Below are 22,702 nucleotides of genomic sequence, written 5' to 3'. Positions count from 1 at the left end.
GATAGATAGATAGATAGATAGATAGATAGATAGATAGATAGATAGATGGATATAGATATACATACACACATAATGAAGATATATTAAATAAGCAATTTGATTTCATTAATGTAGATAATCCAGCTCAGTAATTTCATCCACCTTCAATGCTGTAAACCAAAATCCAATTCGTGTCTATGTTATTTGCAAAAATGTAGAGAGGCTTTAAGAATATATCTATAGTAGCAAGCAAATATTCTATCTTCTTTAATCTAGAAAACATTTCCAATATGAAAACAAAGAAAAAATTGGCATTTTGGCAAGTTTTGTAAACGAGCATTAGAATAGTGCTTGTTCTTGAACCTAAAAAGTTTTTTGTTTTGGCTGTGAAGATTTGGTGAAGCTGTATTTGGCTATGGTTTTTTCCACAATTTACAATTATGATAATAGGTTCTAATTCTGCAAGTTGAGAATTTTAATGATGTTGTTTGGGAACAACTATAAAAGTATAAATGTTCTCTTGTCAGAGATAATGCAGTGGGGGTTTAGGATTTTTTTTTTATCAGAAAATGCACTTACTTAATGGTGGTGTAGTTAGAAGAAATGGGGACAAGATTATAGTTTTAAAACTATGGAAGTATGCTCTGTATTCAAAAAGAATTTTTTTCTTAAAACATTCGGTGTCTGTGTAAGAAGTTATGTTCCAAATACAGCCATATGCAAATGTGTATATCACACATTAGAATAAACACAGCTGCATTCATTTCCATGGCTTTAAAAAGGGAGATTTCATGCTCAAAACCATCACTAAGAACAAGTTTAATATAACAGTTAGCATTATGAAACAGGCACATGTTTATGATTTCCCCTGCAACCTGGCATTTCTCAAATTTGTTCTGGGATGTTTTGTGGCTGAACCTTTGCTCAGAATGTCATTCACTGTGTCTGTGTAGAGGCACTCCCTCAATGCTCTCCCCCCTCCCCCCTTAATATTTCACCTTGGAAATCTAGCCCATCCTCAAAGATTCCCTCAAAGATCTATCTATGACTCTCTATGAGATCTCTTTTGCCCCCTACTCCTAACTGGTCCAGTACAAGTTAAAGGATCTTTGCATGGAGCAGCCAGGTATCCTTCACAATTGGGTCAGTCTTTGAGCTAAACCAAAAGAAACTAGATTTGGATGCTGCTGCAGGAACAATGATGGGACACAATCCAAAGTCAAAATCCAGAGGGCTAAAAACTAAAAGAGACATTAGCAAAAGGATTCTTCCCTCCCCCATCCAAGGGATAGCAATAAGGTTGAACAAAACAGCTCAAGGTATGCAAAACAGTACAAAAAACAAAAGTAGAGGATGTATGTATAAAACCATTGTCATAATGTTGTCCAAAGAGCCCAAATATCAAATTGTATACGAGTGGGGAAGCTTAGAGATCAAGGTCAAAATCCATGCATTAACACCACAACCTGCTGTACTCATCAGGGCAAATTCACCTCCTCTTGCTTCTAAATGAATAGCCACTGTTTGGGGATTATTATTCGACAGCCCATGCCAGAAGTGATATGTCACTTTTTGCCTCTGAAATCTCCTAACTCTTCTTATCTCACTTATTGATTCATTTCCAAGTTATATCATTATGTATACCTCTCTGCATAATAATTAATCACATTTTTATGGTACTTTATGTTAACAAATGGTCTGACATGCATAATTGATATTACCTTAAAGCCTAAGAACATGAAGAATACAATATTATCTTCATTTTGTAGATCAGAAAATTGAAGTTCAAAGAGGTTAAACAGTTTGCCCAAGGTTACACGGCTAGTAATGAGTAGAACTAGGACTCAATACTAGGTCTTTGGATTTTAACATTGTGCTCTTTCTACTACACAATGCACTAAAAAACACTTTAGGTCGGGAACCATGTCCTAATTACCTTTGCATTTATCTCAGCATTTAGCTCTGTAGCTTTTATATAGCAGGAACTTAATATATAATTGTCTAATTGAATTAGTCATATTATTGATTATATATTCTAATATATTGTAAATACTTTAGCCTAATAACATTATTTCAAGACTTTGCTGTTTCGGTGATCTGAGATGACATCATTGCAAATCACAACTGAGCCATACCTTCTGATCCTCTACAATTCTTCCCATGTTCCTTGACATATCCTCTATGGAGGATAAACTCAATATATTGAAAATTTTCTTCTAGGTCTTATGATATTGCATGAATCCCATTGAAACATTCAGATTGCCTATCTGTATCTCCCTCTTCCTGTATGAATGGCCCACCTCCTTCACCATTTATAAATTTTCTTGAGGATGTCTTTCCTTCACTTCTGGAGCACAAGCCATCATTGGAAATATAGTATACTATACTATAGACACTAGGCATCTTATTATCCTTTAGGCCACCAACAACTATGATTCTTTGTAGATAATGGTGATCCATGATTCATTGCCGTAGAGACAATATAGTATAGTGGGTAGGGTGCTGGATTTGAAGTCAGGAAAACCCTAGTTCAAATCCTACCTGATATATTTACTAGCTGTGGAACCCTGGGCAAGTCACCTAACTTAAAGTCTTCTCTGTGCTTTAGTTTACCCATATGTAATATGGTGGCAGAGATAAACTGAATGGCCTCTAAGGTCCCTTCCTAAATCTATGATCCTATGACCTCATTGGAAGAATATTGGCATGAAAAATGCCACAAGTGACTGAATTAGTCATTCAATAATTTAACTATTCCTTACAGAGATTAAATATTCATAAAAGCAGGGTGGACATATGTAATCAACAAAATTGTTGCTGGTAAATCATTTGAAGCATAAATTTTGCTCTCAGAAATTTCCTGCAGTTATTGTCCATTGTAAATGTTAATGCTGGTGATAGAGAGTTAGGGTAAGGGCATAGTTAATATCTCAAATTGGGGCAGCCACTCATTTTTAATCCCACTTGTTACTTCATCACAATGTGGCAATATACAAAATAAAGTTGAAAAATCACAGAAATTTAAGGGAGGGTAGTAATTAATTTGTAATATGCCAATGCAAAATGTATAGGTGAAGTTTCTTGTTTTTGTTCTGTTTGGGGGTTTTTTTGGGGGGGAATCATAAATTTGGAGCTTGAAGGAAACTTAGAGTTATTAAATATAACCCCCTGTGGTTTAGAAAAACGGACACTGAAGCTGAGGAAGGTTTTAGGATTTGCCCAGGGACACATAGCAACTAGTTTTTTGAGGCATGATTTGAACTCAGGTCTTTCTGACTCCAAACATTTTATACACTAAGGCACCTAGCAGATTTCTGAAAATCTGGACCTTATACCTTTGCTTGCATAATTTCCAACTCTGTTTTCAGTGATATAATTTTCTGGACTTACTCCTCTGCTTTCTCTGTTGTTTCCACCATTCTCTTCTTAAGTAAACTTATCGTGTTTGCCATTGAACCTATTGTTTCATCTGTATTTTACATGGATAGTTCTCAAATATTGAGCTTCACCATCATTTATCTTAAAATTTCTTACTCTAAGTCTTACTCAGTTCCTTCTTTGCTTCATCTTGTGATAGATGCTTGTGTTCATTTTGTTTCTTCATTTAATTCATTTGGTGTGTTTATTATCTTTTTTTATTGTGGTTGTCAAGAATTCTGACTTTTTTCTCATTTCTCCATTTTTGTTATTATAATGTATTCATCTTCTGGAGTTTTTGTCTCTGTTTCTTTTGACCCATAATGTTTCTCCATTGTGTTGAAACTTTTCTGTTTGCTTTTTTTCTTTGAGTGAATTTTTTCTCTAAAAATAGTTTTCTTTTGAAGGTGTGTGAGGCTTCTATAAAAAAAAAAAATTCTGGTGCTTCCCATGTTGTTTTTGAAGGGTATGGAGAAGGTAGGCTTTCTTGCAACCTCTCACACCTTCTCCCCAGAAGACTAAATGACAGAACCAAAAAACTGGAAGGTCTCTGCAGAATATCTAGTTCAAGCTTATTCCAGTATAAGAAATAACAATGTATTAAAAATGTACAGATTTAAGAGACAAATTAGAGGTGGTTACTGGATCTATAAAACAATTTTTAAATTTGCTATCTGATTTGATTTTTAAAATTTAATATGTCCTTTAAATAATGAATCACATTTATATTTTGACTTACAAAATTTCAAGTTGCATGACAGTTTAACTGAGACAAATCTAATCCATTAATGCATAGTAAACCTATATTAGCTTACTTAATGCTTAATTTTTTTCTGTATTCGGTTAGGAGATTCTCAGATATTGACTGTTCTTTGAAAGTGAAGGACAGAGGGAAGTTATTCACATGTACTTTGGGCATCATTATCCTATTACCCAACATAAAATTATATACAGTATTATTTATAGAATCAAATTATATCTACATTACATAAATGTGAATTTAGTCATATAAAATGTAAATATTATTTAACTCAGAGTTAGACTTAATTCTGAGGAATATTTAATATTCACAGAGGTATCTAGATAATCTTTAATATAAATTTTCCTTGTGCTTGTCATGGAATAAATGGATACATTCCATTTCCATATTACATATTACACACAGTTTGGCACATATTTATTATGGATTAAGTAGATTATTTTGAGACTTTGAAGTTAAGTAGATTAACCACAATTAAAATTTAAGAAGATCTAGAAAACTAGCTAAATGTAATGGATACTAAAGTCTCTGACATTCATTCAGCAATGAAAGGATATTGGATTTGTAGTCAATGAACCTGGGTTCAGATTTTGCCCCTACCACTCATTTAACTTGTGTTATCTTGCATAATACTATACCATTTAATGTCTGTAGACCTCAGTTGTAAAATGAAATAGTTGAACCAGATGACTTCTGAATCCTTTCCAACTGCCAATCTATGATCCTGAGTAACACTTCAACTTTCAAGGAATTTCTGAATGACTGATGCAAAGAAGTATAAGTAATATGTTTGACAAAAGACATTTGATGTGCTAGTTACTACTAAAAATCTACACTGACACTTTGGAGATGCTAAAATATTATTTATGGTTTCAGATATGTTACAGTGCCACACAACAAATTTAATATTAGCTGCTCAGGACAATATTCCAATCTGCTGCAGTTTTACAGGAGCTTAAGAAAAGATTCTAGTATTTACTAATTAAACATTAAATATGGCTTGACCACTTTTATTCTTGTGCAATTCCGAATTATCATTTAAAGGTATCATAAAATAATGGAAATATTACAAGCCTGGTAGTTAAGAGAGAAATTTGAGAATGACTTTCTGGGCCTCTGCTTTCTCATTAATAAAATGAAGGATATGGTCTAGATGACCTCATTCAATACTTACATTCATGATTCTATGACTTTGGTGTCTTTCAGTTTCAGGGTAATTTGAGGAGTTGAAACTAACACTGGAAGTGGAGCCTGAGTTTCTTAGCCCCTATACCAAAATTGTTTCTGTTACACTAAATGCCCTTTTGTATCCTTTAAATGCAGTAAATCTCACATGGAAATGATGGATATCAAAGAGTTCTTGAGAAGCAATGTGATATGATGGAAGGAGCACTGGACTTGGATTCAAAAGACTTAAATTTTCATTCTGGCCAACAATTCAATTAATAAGAAACACTTATTAAGCAATTACTGTATGCAAAATATTGTGCTATATTCTGTGACTAATACAATTTTTAGAAAGCCCTTACCTTCATGACACTTACAATCTCATAAAGCTATATGACACATAGTCAAATAAATACAATAAAAACACCTAAGTGATTCATCCACTTACTAGTCAGGTCATCTTAGAGAAATAGTTACTTGAAGTCTCTGAGCCTCTGTTTCTATACTAGTAAAACATGGATTAGAAATAAGTAAAATATGTACCTAATAGGGCAATTGTAAAAATCAAATGAAATAACATGTAAAAAATTTCAAAAATATTTAACTGTATGTAGCTATATATGTATATTATTACATTTAGTACTTTGAAGTTGCATAGCTTTTTTAAATCCAAGTATAAATCTTCCAGTATATCACATTGCTTCTCAAAATGTCTTTCTGCCATTTCCATTTGAGTTTAATTATATTAAAGGGATACAAAAGGACATTTAATATAAAAGAAACAACTTTGGGATGGAGTTACCCATTCTATTCTGTTCTATTCTGTCACGTTCTCAAAAATACCAAAGTCATAGACTACATGTGTATAGATATATATGTACATGTGCTATATGTATATACATTTGATGTGTATATCTATGTGTGTACATATGTATGTGTATATGTATCACATATAATTGTTGTTAGATTGTTTCAGTTGTGCTTGACTCTTTATGACTCTATTTTGGAGTTTTCTTGAAAAAGATACTGGAATGGGTTGCCATTTCCTTCTCTAGCTCATTTGACAGATGAAGAAACTGAGACAGACAGGGTTAAATCACTTGCCTATGGTCATACAGCTAGTAAGTGTCTGAGGCTGGATTTGTTTTGTTGGTTTTGTTTTGGGTTTTTTTGCTTTTTGGAGGGGCAATTGGGGTTAAAGTGACTTGCCCAAGGTCACACGGCTAGTTTTGTGTTAAGTACATATGTATATACTTTGATGTAAAAATCTTAATACTGACAAGTATAACTTAAACCAAATATAGCTTAATTATAATGCTCGTCTGAGGGTTTTTTTTATTTCTATATGCTTTCATTTATAGGTTTGTATCTCTGTTTCCACTCTTGATTTGAGGCAGCTTGGTGTAGAAAGAGTGCTGGCTTTGAGGTCAGATCTGCATTCACATTCCAGCTCTACTATTTACCTAGTCACATTATTTTACTTCAATAGGCCTCAGTTTCCTCACCCATCACATGAAGGAGTTGGACTAAATGACCTCTAAGGTCCCTTCGACCTCTTTATTTATGATTATAAGTTCCTACAAAGTGGGGACTGCAATTTTTTTCAGTGCCTAGTCAAATGATGCATTAGAGGGAGTGTTTAAACAGAAGAGTTTTGTTTTAGATTGGTTTTAGCAATGATCGTGTTTCATGATGAAAGAATTTATCCCTAAGTGAAAAGGTGTCTTTCTATCAGTTTTGATGACTTAAGTTGGGATCTGGCTCATTGGAAAATAAAGGTGCCTATGGCAAGTTTGCTGAATTGTTTCCCTAGACTTTAAAGAGAGTCAGGAAGGTAACTTCTGGTCCCAACTTTCTGCACCTGCAATGAACCTCTCTCCACTTCTTTTCACAGAGTGTGATAATACCAGTCACATTTATCACTATTTTGAGGTTTGAGGCAATATTTACCTAGGCTTTCCAGTTGCCAGCTAAGAATTTTACCTCACCCTTCAGGTTGCTGCCACTAAGGTGACAGTATGTGTCAGGTATTCTGTGGCATCATTGAATAGTCTGGCAACCACAGGAATGTGAAAGCCACATATACAGAAATGTCATAAAACAGACTCTGAATCCTTCATGTTTATAATTTTTAAAAATAAGTACTGAATTTCCAACTGCTTACTGGATGTCTCTACCCAGATGTAGCACCAGTGCCTCACACTCACTGATGGCATTCTGTCTTCTCAGTTGCCCTTTTTTAAAATCTCAGCATCATCTTTGATTTTTCAGTCCCTTTCACTTCATACACTATGAGCTGCCAAGTCCTGTTGATCCTATTTTCTATATATCCCTAAATCCTTCCAATCTTACTCATTCCAACTGCCATTTCCCTAATTAAACCATTGGCATATCCTGCCTGGATTATTATTGTAGGCTATTAACTGGCTTTCCAGCCTCCATTCTCTCCCTGCTGACAAAGTAATCTTCTTAATGATACACTGATCATGTCAATCTTTTGCTCAAAATCTTTCTGTAGCTCCTCATTGCCTGTTAAATAAAGTCAAAATTTCTTAGCCTGGCATTCAAAGCCCTACATTTTTAGAGATACCTATAGCTTGCAATTGCTCAGGATCAAGTTGAAAGACAAAGGGAGGGCCTAGAGTAATCTCCACGTGTAAGAGAAACTTTCTGCTATGGGAAAATCTGCTAGGATCGTTGCTTCTCTTTGAGCTTCTTGTTTCTCAATTAAAGAAACAATTTCATTTAACAACAACATATTAAGCACCAGTTACTATATGCAAGGCATGCTACTAGGCACTAGGGATAAAATGATTTTTTAAAATGGCACCCACCTCTCCCATTTTGATTTGTCCACCTCAGGAACCATCTTTTGCCTTGATTGTCTTTACCTCTGACTGCTTAAATCCAAACAACCAAACTGTTTTGAACCTGAAAATGCTTTTTTGTCTCATTACCTTGTCTACCAGACTTCCTGGATGAGAAGGTTTTCCTCCTGATTTACACCACATTATTCTCCCTTGTTATACTAGTGCTGAGATTGATCTTCTATTAATTACCTACCAAGAATTTTGCATTAGCTCATGCTAAACAAATTCCCAGAGTAGTACCTTAGCCAAAAACACAAGAAATTGCCATTCTAGACAACTCACCACTCCCATTCTTGTCCTCTTTCCCATTCCTATTTTTTTTTCTCCTGCAGTTTTCCAAATGCCCAACTCAGATGCCACTTTCCTCCATGAAATCTTCCTCAGAAATGATCTCTTCTTTCTCAGTTTTCTCAAATTATATTTAATATGTATCATGTGTATTGCCATGGAAGTCATCTCCCTTTTTAGAGTATAAGTTTCTTGAAGACTGAGACTGCTTTATTACTTTTTTTTTTACTATGATTCCTTGCATGTAGTAGTTGTGAAATGTTTATTGAATAGTGTTCTTGAGTGACTTTTAAATTATTTAGATAAATTTGGGATTTTACTGACATGGATGTTTCTTCTACCAATTCTGATCACAAGGCTCCTATGCCTTCTTACCCTGAGCAACTTTGGTCTGTATCTCTTTATAAATCCTTCATAAAAGATCCATCCAATGTACAGGAGATGGTCCTTAAATTCTTTCAGTTGTCCCATCTCTCACCTCTCATTCTTGATACAAGATTGGTCTGTCTCTTTTCTATCTATACCACTTCTTATTAATGTATTTTTGTCAATTCTCACATACTGGGTAAGAAGTAGATGGGAAAAATGAAAAGTAAGGATATATTCACAACTTGGTTGTAGCCTATTTACTTGTACCATGGATCTTTCCATTGTCATTTGGGTAACTTATGACTGTGATTCTTCAAAAATCATGGTGTTCTTTGATTCATAGCTGTATAATAAATGCTCAAATGGATAGAGGATCTAATCAATTCCACAGTTTCTCTGGTGATACATATTTCAACCCACCCATGCCTGCCTTCTCATGAGAGTCTCATTCACATTCTCCCCAAAGTTCAATACATAGAGTCTACTCTATGAGTTGGAGGCCTTCCTGATATGGTATTAACTAGACAGGTTTTTGTGGCAGAGTCACACTGGGCAATTTCTTTAATGAAATCCTCCTCCTCTTCTTCAATTTCTTTGTCCCCATCTCCTTTTTAAATTCTGGAAGTAGAAAATCATGAATATGCAGCACTTGGCAAACACATATTCCTGGGGCGGCTAGGTGGCACAGTGAATAGAACACTGGTCCTGGAGTCAGGAGGACCTAAGTTCAAATCCAGCCTCAGGCACTTAACTTTTACTATCCATGAGACCTTGGTCAAGTCACTTAACCCCAATTGCCCTGCCTTCCCCCCTCCAGAAGAAAAAAAAGACATAATTGTGGTCCATTTAGCTGAAGATTATAGTCTGGTCAATATCAACTTTTCATTTTTTTTTCTCAATGTGTGGGCATGAGTATGCAATTAGTATGTTGTCTTCTAAAAATAGGAAAATTTAAAGAACCTTGCCATAATTTGTTAATTCTTTCATTTGAACTTTGTACAAATCTATTATACTAGTGAACTCCTTAAATGAACAGAAGTCTACTTGTTTGACTAGCTTGTTGTCATTATTCAATATATTGTTTGCCATAGAGTCTTGTAACATTTAAGTGTACATGTCAGAGATGTTTTGCCTAGGAGAACAGTCAAGGGTATAGTTTGTCCTTATGAGTTAAATGGTTTTTAAGAACCAGTAACTGTCAAAAATATCTTGTATTATTTGGATATCTCAGAGATGCTCCACTGTACAAAGTCATCTTCTAAAGTATTTCTTTTATGTTTTCATCAAAAATACCATTGATTTATGAAAAGATCACTTTTTGAATCAATACCTTTTTGTTTTTACATTGCTATATATACATATGCCTATGTATATCTATAAGTGTATACATATATGTACCTTTCCCACTTTCTCTACCAAATGAGTCTTCTCCCACAATAAAAATTTAAAAGGTACGGGAAGCAAAGAAGTTCAGAAAAATTGACACATCAAAAAATGCTGACAAGGTAATGCATACATTTTTTGAAAAGATTAAACAGAAGTGAGAAAAGAAGTTCATGAACTAGCCATTGTTGATGACAGTCCCTTTGACTGTCCCCCACACCTTGTTTTTCCCCAAAAGAACTGTGATATTTTTGGTCTATTGGAATTTTTCCGTCTTTGGAATATCTTGAAACCTGATGCATTTCTAAATTGATGCTTCTCTAAAATTTTGTTAAGTGCTGTTATGTTACATTGAACACAAGCAGTAAAGTCAAATCCAATCCAATTCAGTAAGCATCTATTAAGTACTATGTACCAGGCACTGTGAAAAGTGCTGGGTATACAATTAATAAAAGGAAAGGCAGCCTCTGTCTTCGAAGAGTTTGTAACCTAAGGGTTGGAGATAAGGCAGAAAAGGGGGGGGGACCAAGTGGTACCTGGCATGTGGACATCTTGTTCCATGCAGATGAAACCAAGAGCAACAGATGCAAAGCAGAGTGGGCAGAGAATCCAATTTCTGTCCTCTAAAAAGGAAGGCATTGGGTGGGAGTTTGTTACTCTAGCCTCTAGCCTCCAATCAGAACAGAGAGGAGGCTGAAGGAAGTGGTGACAATCAAGGCTTGAGTTAGCAGCAGGGTGATGAGATTTGAAGTGATGAGCTTAACTGAGAGAGCTGGAAGCAGGCAGAGCAGCAGATGCAAAGTGGAGTTAATCCAAATGTGTTTCCACTACTGCTGCTGATGAGAATAAATTACCATGAAGAAACTGGCACATCTGTTCCAGTTCACCTCTATTTGTTATCATTCATTTTCATTTACAAATACTCTCTAAATTAACCTGTTCCATTGGGTCACATGCCAAATTTTACAATATTTCTCCCTCAGCAGATTTTTGCTATTTCATGATGTAATGCTGCTCCTAATCATTGATCCTCCTCCTCAACAATGATTTGAAAGGGATCTTGTACCTTAAACTGATAAAAACAAAAAGACACAGACTCACAGACTCTGAGAGTTAGAAGGGAACTCAGAGGCTGCCTGGTTTTCTTTCTGAGGTCTAATTGGTGCCTATGCTTTAGTTAACTTTATGGCAGTCTGTTTGTTTATGCCCACTATAAGCACTTCAAAGCAGGACTCCTAAGGGTCTCATAAAGTTGGATTTTCTTTTGTTTCTGAATACACAAAAAAAACAACTATTTAAACCCCTTTATTTACCTCTCTGAGAACTTGCAAGTAGTCCTTTCATTTGACTGCAATTTTATTTTATTTTATATTTTTGCCAACGTGGATCATTTAATTCAGTTCTTCACGTACTATAGCAATTCATTGGCCATTGGGCAGAGGTCAACTATTAAGTCAACAAGCATTTATTAAGTCCAAGCTATGTTCCAGGCACTGTGCTAAGTTTTTAGTTTTAAATAAAATACAAAATACAGACCCTGCTCTCAATCAACTCATAGTGTAATGGGGGAGATAACATGTAAACAACTATGTACAAACAAGATAGCTACAGGATAAACTGGAGATGATTTCAGAAGGAAAGCACTGATATTAAGGTGAATCAGGAAAGACTTCTTGCAAAAGGTGGGATTTTAGTTGATATTTGAAGGAAATTAAGAAATCCAGGAAATAGAAATGAAGAAGAAGAGAATTCCAAGTCCAAAAGATAGCTAGTAAAAATACACACAGTTAGGAAGTGGAGGGTCTTGCTCAGGAAACATCAAGGAGGCCAGTGTCCCTGGATCTTAACATACATAGAGTACATAGTGCAAGGAGGCTAGGAAGATAGGAAGGGGCTAGGTTGAGGAAGTGCTTTAAAAACCAAACAAAGCAGTTTATAGTTGATGCTGCTGGCAATAGGGAGCCACTGAAGTTTATCAAATAGGGGGTAACATGGTTAGACCTGCACTTTAGGAAGATCAGTTTGAGCTGAGTGGAGAAGGGCCTGGAGGCAGAGAGACTAACCAGAAGGCAAAGTTGAGGCATGAGGTAATGAGGACCTGCACCAGGGTGGTGGTAGTTTCAGTGGAGAGAAAAAGAGCATCTATGATAGATATAAAGGTAGACACTAGAGGACTTGGCAACTGATTGTGTGTGGAGGATAAGAGAGAGTGAGGAGTTGAGGATGAAACCTAAGTCTAAAGCCTGGGTGAATAGGAGGTTGGTGCTGCCCAGGATTATAATAGCAATGTTAGGAAGAGGAGAAGATCTGAGGATTAGGGAACAAGTTCAGCTGTGAACATGTTGAGTTTCAGATGTCTATGGGACATAAAAGTTCAAAATATCCACTAAGCAGCTGGAAATGAAAGACTGGAGGTCAGGAGTACCGATAGTTGAATGAATGTTTGGCAGGCATGGAGGTGAGAATGACCACACAAAATTGGTAGCTAGAGCATAGCCAATTAGACACTTCACTCCTATTATTTATGGTTCATATCCATACTATCAATAGAATTTTGAACCAAATGCAAAGTTATTACTCTATCCCAATGGGTTCTTAATGTTTTTGAGGGTTTACTAATGTGCAATAACTTTCTTATTAACTATGCATGATTGACTCCCTGACTTTGTCAGATTCTACTCCTAAAAGCCCTTTTATTCTTAGCATTCTCTTCTACCTCTCTGTCTCACTATATAAACTGAATGACGCTACATAGGACCAAGAACCATTTTGTATTTTCTTCTTTGTCTTAGGTTATTACATCCCTCCCAAACTGTGTTACCTAATGACCAACCTTCTAATGAAGAACTTCTCTGTGCTTAGATAGGCTGCTTCTCAAATGAGTGTAGACATAGTTCTCATCTATAATATGCTCTAAGTGTCTGTTAACACAGGCTCTAAGTGTTTTGAGTCAGTTTATAATCTCAATAGATCTGACACACTCCAGTAAGACTTTTGTGGTGGCAAAGACAAATAAAATAAACTGCAATGTTGGTTAAAAGTATCAAGAATTTTTTTTTAAATCAGAAACTGTATCTAATAAAATACATTCCTACTTAAATAAATCTTCATTTAGAGATTTAATCTCTATATATACGAAAAAGAAACAGTGACTTCTTGATTCTAAATGCATCATTCTTTTTGCAAGCCCTTAACGTGTTTGCTGTGCTCATTAACATTATGCTTTTTTTATTCAGTTAAGGCCCTATTAACTTAATAGATTAAAGATATTTTCTCTCTTAAAAAGCAGCCTCTTTAGCCCAGAGAGATTCTTGCTATGGATATAGTTTTAATTTCCTGATTACAACTCCAGTCAAACTCTCATTTCTCTCCACAGCCTCTCTTTGACTGATCCCTGCATATGAGTGACTTCATATTCTAAATATTTATGATTACAAAATCCCACAAATGTTGAAAAGTAACAGCCATAACACAACTTTTCAATACAGTAACATAGAACAATCACTAGTTTTCCTTACAGGGCACCCTTTATACTATGTTAGATAACTCATACTCAATAACCAAATTAAGCTATTATTTATGAACTAGCATTTTCAATCAAAATAATTCCTATTCTTAGAAGATTCACTTTGGTTACTGACAATGCCAGAGAGTCATGCACAGTTAATAAGAAGGGTATCACACATTAGTTAGCCCTTAAAACCATTAAGAACTCATTGGAATAGAGTAATAACTTTGAATTTGGGTTCAAAATTTTATCAATAGTGTGGATGTGAACCATAAATAATAGGAGTAAAATGTCTAATTGGCTTTACTCTAGCTACTTATTTCATATGGTCATGCTCATTGCCATATTTGCCAAGCTATTACTCAAAACAAAACAAAATGGCAGAATGGACAAAAGAATATCATAGAATGAAAAGAGTGTTGGTTCTGGAGTTGGAGGTTCTGGCTTCAAGTCTCTGCCTTTTCCTTGACTATGTAACACTGGGAAAAGCCACACCCTCTTACGGCCTCAGTCTCCTTATCTGTAAAATGAGTGTCTAAATGAAATTTAAGGTCCCTTTAAGTTGAAATTCTATGATCCTATGAATAAATGAGCAACATCCCCCCCCCCAAAAAAAAAAAGAAAAAGAAGAGTTCCTTCAAAAATAAACTGTGATCAGGTATCTTAGTAAAAAGATACCTGTTGCCACTGGCTCACAGATGCAATATTCTGAGGGTGCTGGCTAATTTTTATTTGATGGTGAATCATTAAGAGTGAACCAGATGATTAAGCTTAATGGAACAACAACATTATACTGAAATTAGCAAATGCATGCCTAAAGCAGTCTACAACCTTTTATGTGTTATTGTTTAACTTCTGTCTTTTACAGTGGCTATGATAAATGACATCACAGAAGGGGAAAAAAAACAATTAAAATTAGAATATTCAATAAAGCACTAATGTCTGATTGTTGTCACCATAAAGACACTAGAAGTGTCATTGCTTCTGTCTTTACCCCCCCAAAAAAAATGTCAGAAAGGGCGAGCATTGTAAGGGAAATGGAAGTGGGGACGGAAAAAAGAAAAAAATAAATAGAAACTGGAACCTGCTATATTTCAGGGTATATAGATACTATACCTTTGAATGATGAGGTTAAATGGCTTCACTGTTGGGGTAAAAAGATGAGATTTCCACAAGTTTTCAAATATTAATAAATCAAGTTGAAGATCTCAAATATATTCCCAGTACATATTTGGTTTCTCTTCCTTCCTTTTATGCTGTCATAAGAGTTTATTCTATAAGTCATCAAAATGGTCTATCTAGACAGCTAAAAATAAGTTTCAGATTACTTTTATCTGAATAAATCCTTTGACCAGACATAGTTTTCAGCCCCTAAATGTGCTGTAATTATTTGTCAGTGGTCATGATAGATATCTGGTCAAGGACAAATATAGATAATTGAATATAGACAAATAAATCAGAGGTACAGACACCAATTTTTGCCCAATGAAAACATAATGGGTTTGATATCAGATTTTACCAGTGAATATGCACTGTATTTGTTATGACCTATATGTAGAAAGTATGTTTCAAAGTCACCAGAGCCAAGTTCTCAAAGCAGGTATATGAACTGACATTCATTTACAAGGGGACAAATGTTCACATACACTACACCTAAGGTTACATTTGACTTAGATAATACTAAACTAGCTGTTGGGTTTTTTTTAGTTAATTAAATAGCTTTTTAATACTCTTTTTAGTCTTTAGAAACTGATGGAATAATTAAACTTTTTTGTGGTGGTGTATCTGATGGGCTAGGAAGTTGACCAAAGTCATAGAAGTAGAACTGATATCCAGTCTACTTGCTTCATTTTACAGAGAAGGAAGCTGATGTACAAGAGATGTGACCAAGGTCACCTAATGACAGATCTGGGACCAGAATCCCAAGATTCTTGGTTCCCAGTACAGGGTCATTTCCACTAATACCATATTTTTTTTCTGTAATTATATTTTTAAGGTTTTCTTAGCACATCTCTGTTTACACTATTCTCTTTATTTTTTCTCAGTTTTATGCAGTTCCCCTTAGATTTCTTTCCCTTTTGTTTCTACCTGATTGTTTTCAAAAGCTATAAATAACTAAAACACTTTTATTTTTCCCCAAACTAACAAACAAATTTATAACCACCTAGAGAAATTCAAGTGGAAACCCTATACTTGATGATTTTTTTGGCTTTTGACATTTTCTATCATGATGTCGTCATAGGGTGGTGGATAAATCCTAAAGCCATTACAGAATCACTGTATCTGATAATCATAAAGGACCTTAGAGTCATTTTGCCCAACCTGTACTTCACCAAAGCCTCCTAAACAATATCTACCTCGAGTTTAAAGACCTTCAAGATAAGAAGAAAATGCTCCCTCTGGGAGAAGCCCATTCTGTCTTTGAATATTTAAAATTGTGGGGAAGTTGTCCTTATAAAAATCCTAAATCAATCTTTCTACACCCTCCACCCAGTCTTCCTATTTTTCTACTCTTTTGGGCCAAGCTGAATGAGTTTAATTCTTTTGCATAACAATCCTTCAAATATTTGAGTATTCTCATATCCTTCTAGTCTTCCGAGTCACAGCAAGTAGTTGTTTGCTCTTGGACAAATCATATGAGCTTTCTTTAGCCTTCAGTTTCCTTACACATTAAAATGAGTGGGTAGAGCAGGAGTAGGAGGTTCAATTCAATGGACATTTTTTAAGTGCATCATGGTAGGCACTAAGGATACAAAGATAAAACAAACTACAAGCCTAGCCCATGAGGAGGCTACAATCTAGCTCCTAATATCCTTATTTTAAATTCCATGCCAGTAGCAACTTCAGTTATTTGATTGAGTGTTAATTATCTTCTTTTAGGTAAGAATCAGATCGGTATTGACTTTATTTTTTTTTTAAGCACAGAGATTTTTTTATTCAGTTGCAAATATTCTCTCTTTCCCTATCTTTTAACCCATCCATTGAGAAAGCCAGAGAAACAAAACAAATAAACAAATTTTACAAATATGTATATGCAAAACAGATTTCTGCATTAGCCATGTTGAGATAAAGAGAGAGGGAGGGAGAGAGAGAATGCTTCAATCAGCATTTGTAGTCTGTCAGTTCTTTATCTGGAGGTGGATAGCATGTTTCATCATGAGTCCTTTGAGCATAGCCTTTTCCATTAAAACCACACAGAAGAATATAATGTGCTGCCTTTATATACCTGCATGGTAGTCCTGAACACTTAGTTTCCAATTCAGTTCTTCTAAATAAAAACCAATTTGTGACTAGTTTTAGATTTATCTGGTAGACTGTGAAATATTTTTGGTGTTTTTCTGTGGTAAAAATGTGAGAAAATAGGGGAGCACCAATGACCTGCAACTTCTGGAAACTGCATCAGGGTTTAGAACTGTAAAATATCTATAACTGCAATTTTAGAGTTGCCTCATGAGGTCAAAAAAGAGCCCCCCAACATAATGTGGTTAATTCACTATTGGGGTTAGGGCAAGAACATATTCGTGTTTGTCTTGTTTTGTTTTTCCCAATCAACAAGCATTTATTAAATGGGCTGTGTGCTATGTGCCAGGCATCATACTCAGTGCTGGGCAATCAAAGGCAAAAAATAAAATTGTCCCTGACCTGAAGAAGTGTTCATTCTATCTCATTTTAAAAAATGAGAATTCATACATACTTTTATAAATCAAGTCTGTGCTAATAAAGAGAGCCATCATAAGTCTTCCAGGTATTCCTGACCTGGAGTCAGGAGAAAATCAATGATAAGTATTAATACAAAAAATTAGACCTAGTTCAAAGAGTTAAAATTATTTAAATGTGTAGTTTGACATTTATTTTTAAAGTGATTATGAGAAAAAGGATGCCAGGCCCTGAAGCATAGTCATGAGTCACCTCCACTCCCTTTTTTTTTTTTTTCATATTTTTAGCAAAGAAAAAGTCCCCCAAAGTCTCACTCAGGTTCCAGTCCTGGCTATACTAGTCACAAGCTGTAATCCAGAGCAAGTCATTTAACCTTTCTTGCTCTCTTTGCTACATGGTCCTTTGCAGATTCAACTCTTCTAGGATTAGAAACATTCCTCATCTAATCATGAGGTGAATCTACTAGGGAGGGTGCAAAAGAACAACAAAAAATTCAATATCCTAGAACACTTTAGATGAAAATGAATGAGTGCTGACAAATTATATGTCATGATCTTGGGGAATTTTTTTTTAATTTTACCTTGTTTTTCCTTTTTTTTTTTCCCACATAGTTACATTCAGACCAAGATAGAGGAGATGGATCACTTAAATATATCCTTTCAGGAGATGGAGCTGGAGATCTTTTCATTATTAATGAAAACACTGGAGACATCCAGGCCACCAAGAGACTAGACAGGGAAGAAAAGCCTGTGTATATCCTTAGGGCTCAGGCTATAAACAGAAGAACAGGAAGACCAGTAGAACCAGAGTCTGAGTTCATCATAAAGATCCATGATATCAACGATAATGAGCCCATGTTCACCAAGGATGTTTACACTGCCACTGTACCTGAAATGTCTGATGTTGGTGAGTGCTATCTTAATCTTCAGCCCAATTTATGTTCCTTTATTTTATTATTAAAAATGTGGTCTCAGCTGGTTAGATTAATTCAAACAGTGAATGTTAAAAAATAAATATGTCCCAAAAATCTCATTTAAAGTCCTTTTAAAGTGATCCCTGTCTCTAAGTCTTAGTCCAACATTCAAGAGTGTTGTCCTTGATTTATGTGCCACAAATCGTGGAAGAGAATGCTTGCTCTAGTGTATTAGAAGAATGGAGTTGAGTGAATGTAGTGGCAAGCACCCCAGCGTTCCCAGGGTGTCTGCCAACACAGGTTCTTAGATCTGCTTTGCTAAAGGAAAGCAACTCAAAATGGGTTAACAATCTTGCTTTAATCAATCAAACATATATTGTTTACCTAGTTCAGAGGGAAAAGTTCAGCACCCCGAACTTCAGAGTATACAGAGGTTACACACATAAGTTACAAGAACATTTCAACAGACAGGCTTCCAAACTGTCCAACCATTACATACATACCAAATCACAGTTTCCAGAGAAGGAAGCATCAACATCTGGGTTTTTCAAATCCAGGGGGCTCTCAACAACAGCTGCCCAGAGTCTCATCTAGTCAAATCATACAACATTTCTCAAAGTGAGCCCCAAAGCAAAGTCTCCCATCAGGGCTTATATAGCCTTTTCCTGGCTCAGAGAATGTAACAGCCTTCTTGACCCATTGCCCCATCACAAAGTATCTCCTGAGAAACAAGCCTCCTACCATAGGCTCCAGGTGCACTTAAGCCTAGGGGCAGGGAAGATCTTAAAAATTTACATTCCTATAACAGTGAAGGAGATAGAAAATGACAGGAAGAGATTCCTGGTTCCCTCTCATACTGGATTTGAAAACTCTTCCCCACTCCTTGCTTCCTGATATTCCTGAGTCTGGGACACAGGAGCCTTCCCACTCTATGCAAGTTATCGCTTTCTCCTGATTATCCCACTAGGACTCAGTCTTCAACACCTAAAAAGAGCAATAGGGAAAGGGCATCCCACGATTCTCAAGGTAAGAACCATTGCTAATAAAAAACAAAATACAAAAAGTACAGTGATAGACTGGGCCATTACATAAATAAATATGTGTTTTTGAAATAAAACCAAAGAAGGCTTTTTAAAAATGCATGATATATAAATGATAATCGGAGGAAACATCGGTCAGTGATCAAGGAGGTTAAGAGAATGTCACAACACTTGACATGTTCAATTAATATTCTGTTCATGATTCTCGTTACCCATGTGAAATTTAATACTTAGAGATTTCATTCTTCCAAATTAGGAGAAAGTAAAAAGGAAAGTTAAATTAAGAAAAACTCTGCTGTAACTTCAAACCTTATCAAGAGACCTCCTTTGTGATGCTACTAGAATCAAAGCAAGTTATATGTTTGCTTTGTAGTTTCATTAAAATTTACAGCCACATTTTAGAATGCTGAAATAATAAAAAGAAAGCTTTTTATAGTCTTTATGGAAGTGAGATCATAAATCCTATAGTCTACTTATGCAGATCTACCAGACTTGAAACAATTCGATTCACTAAAATAGTGTGTAACTTCAGCAAAATTTTGACCATGATAGGTTTCATTATCTGCATTTTTCTTCCTCTGGGAAACAGAATTCGTGAGCAAAATAATTGTATGAATGAAAAGTCTTTGGAGGGAAGGTAATTCAAGAAATGACATCCCTTCATGATTGGATTAAAGAACAGTAACACTGAGTGTCAGACTAATGAAAACTATTATCTTAATTTTTATTATTAACATCCTACAAAATACCTTAAAGAGCTATAAATGAGTAGATTTAAGTGGAGAAAGTAGTTCTCACCAATTAAAAAAAAAGATTAATCAAAGAATAACATTTGTTAGGGTAATAAAATGTTATTCTCAAATACTAAGTTAATGTCCTCTTAAACAGGCATAAAAATATTCTGTGAACTTACTTTTCCCCTTCATACCCTTGAAAGGCAGTAGCAGTGTACCCAAGGGTGACTCATTTTAGGTCTCTGAATAATCCATAAATGTAAACTATTCTTGAACCTAATTACATATAGCTCATAACACACTTCTTGAAACAATGGGTTTTATGTTTTTTACTAGCAACTAAATAAAGTTGTTCTCCCTTTACTTAATCAAAAACTACTTCTTTTCATGGGTCAAGCAATGTCTCCTAGTTTTAATGTGCCAGATTTTAGTGAGCAAGTTGATATTTTTTCTCATTTTTATCTTCCTCACTTTTACAGGTTTTGACATATACTGTTTGAATCCTGATATATACTAAATCTTAGAATGTTACAGTTGGAAGGTACACTTGAGGTCACCTAGTCTAATTTTACCGGAAAGGAAATTTAGTCCTAGGAAAGTTAATTGACTTGCCTAAAGCTATATAGAGATTTAGCACCTCCTCCCACCAATTTCCTTGTATTGCTAGTGTATACATTTTTATTGTTGTTTCCCTAAATGGAATGTAAACTCCTTGAGGTCAGGGAACATTTCATTTTTTCCTTTTTATCTTCAGTACCTGGTACTTTGCAGGAACTTAATAAATGCTTGAGGAATAGCAGAATGGGTAATAGATTAATTATCTAATCCCCAGTGCAGTTCTCTTTCTATTGTATCATTCTTCCTGAGTCACTGAGAAGTTCAAATATTTTAAATCTGCCTTCTGAAGGAAACTGCACCATCCCTCTGTTTATCTAAATTGCCATTCCTTGCACCTTTCCTAAGCTGTTAGTAATTCTTGCTTTACTTATCGAACACTAAATTATGACATAGTGTGGTTGTGTTCAAGGGTAAAATTTTGCTTTCACTTGATGTGTGTCTAGCCTTTAAAAATGTAATATCCCATCTCTTAAATCAACATAAATTCATTTTTCTTTCATTCCAGGCACTTTTGTTGTTCAAGTCACCGCAACTGATGCTGATGATCCCACCTATGGGAACAGTGCTAAAGTAGTCTACAGTATTCTCCAAGGACAACCCTATTTTTCAGTTGAATCTGAGACAGGTTAGAAGTTCTTACCATTCACTTTCTTACAATATAACTAATTTAAATAACATGTTAAACCAATGTGGTATATGTTACATGAAAATATCAGTGTTACATCTTCCTTAAAATAAAACATCTGCAAATGTGACAACCGATTTATTTTCATCAAAAAAGCAAAGTATAATAAATATAATTAAAATGCTATGTATTAACCCTTCTTCAACCATTTTAAAGTAAAATTACAGGTATTGTTAATTATTTCTTTATTTTGGAATGGGGCTAAAAGTAAAAACTTTCCCTGTGAATCGAAGGAAATAGATGAACTCTCTTTTTCAACATTCAATTTTTTAGCATTTTTACCAAATTTAATAAATTGTCTTATGATAACTAGAGTCTTACATGGAAATTATTTTAAACATATTTTTTTCTGAGTTTAGTGAAGTTGAATAATTTATCCAAGGTTACATAGTAAGACAGGATTCCAACTGAATTCTTCCTGACTTTAAACCCAGCACTACTGCCACTATTCAGAACTGAGCATGTCTTTGAAAAAAGTTCAGTAGAAAATCAGAAGGATGAGGTAACAATGGAAAAAAACAACAACAACACTTATTTAGTTTATGTCTAAATAGTTGAAGGATCAAAGAGTGGTAAGTAGCTGTTTATCTCTCCTAAAGTCAACAGCAAAAGAACTAAGCTTGAACTCTAAAGTAAAGGGTTCATTTTCGGGGGAAAAAAAGAGGAGGGATATTTTTTTGTCCTCTTAAAAAAAGTAGTTGAATTTCTGCAACATATTACCAAGGAAAAAGAGGTCTTACTCTCTCGTGATCTTTGATAGAATGTTAACAGTGTGAGATAATACTGCTCAGAGAGGACAAGCTGACTTTTGAAAATCTTTCCAAACTAAGTTTTCTATGATTCTCTGATAATAATATATTCCTCCACTATTGGAAGACCAGCCTCTAATCAGCTGCAAGAAAACGTTAAATGTTCTAACATTCTAATGACAATAGTAATGATGAATGTGATCATGGTTTGCATTTATACAGAACTTTACAGTTTTCAAAAGTAGGTATGGCAAGTTTTATTTACCTCCAGTTTATAGATCGTCAATTCAGAATGCTGATGGAGTTGACTTGACTATCTAATGAAGATAGGAGTGACAGAGGCAGCACTCAAACTCAGGTCTTCTGCCAATAGTTTCAAAATTTTGAGGAAGATGGTGCTTTTTTTCCAGCTTTGATTAGGGAAATCCTTAAAAGTATATTCATTTTATTAGGCATTAAGAGGAAGCGTTGTGCGGGGGTGTCTAGGTGGCACAGTGAATAGAGCACCGGCCTTAGAGTCAGGAGGACTTCAGTTCAAATCCGGCCTCAGACACTTAACACTTAC

General features: G+C 35.1%; 1 protein-coding gene across 2 annotated transcripts in view; it reads left to right on the top strand.

The window, feature by feature from the left end:
• CDH6 (cadherin 6) overlaps positions 1-22,702 on the top strand; it is a 180,583-nt gene that overhangs the window by 116,717 nt on the left and 41,164 nt on the right. For both annotated transcript variants that reach the window (XM_069100761.1, XM_069100762.1), the window contains exons 3-4: positions 18,010-18,304; positions 21,209-21,328. In XM_069100761.1, the coding sequence (XP_068956862.1) occupies positions 18,010-18,304; positions 21,209-21,328 (415 nt within the window). The remainder of the gene's footprint in view (positions 1-18,009; positions 18,305-21,208; positions 21,329-22,702) is intronic.

The sequence above is a fragment of the Petaurus breviceps genome, unplaced genomic scaffold (genome assembly GCF_028583685.1).
Source record: "Petaurus breviceps papuanus isolate PSGF00001 unplaced genomic scaffold, PetGlider_PUasm1.0 42, whole genome shotgun sequence".
Taxonomy (NCBI): domain Eukaryota; kingdom Metazoa; phylum Chordata; class Mammalia; order Diprotodontia; family Petauridae; genus Petaurus; species Petaurus breviceps.
Note: the sequence above shows the minus strand (reverse complement) of the source record. Positions and strands in the feature narration are given on the sequence as shown.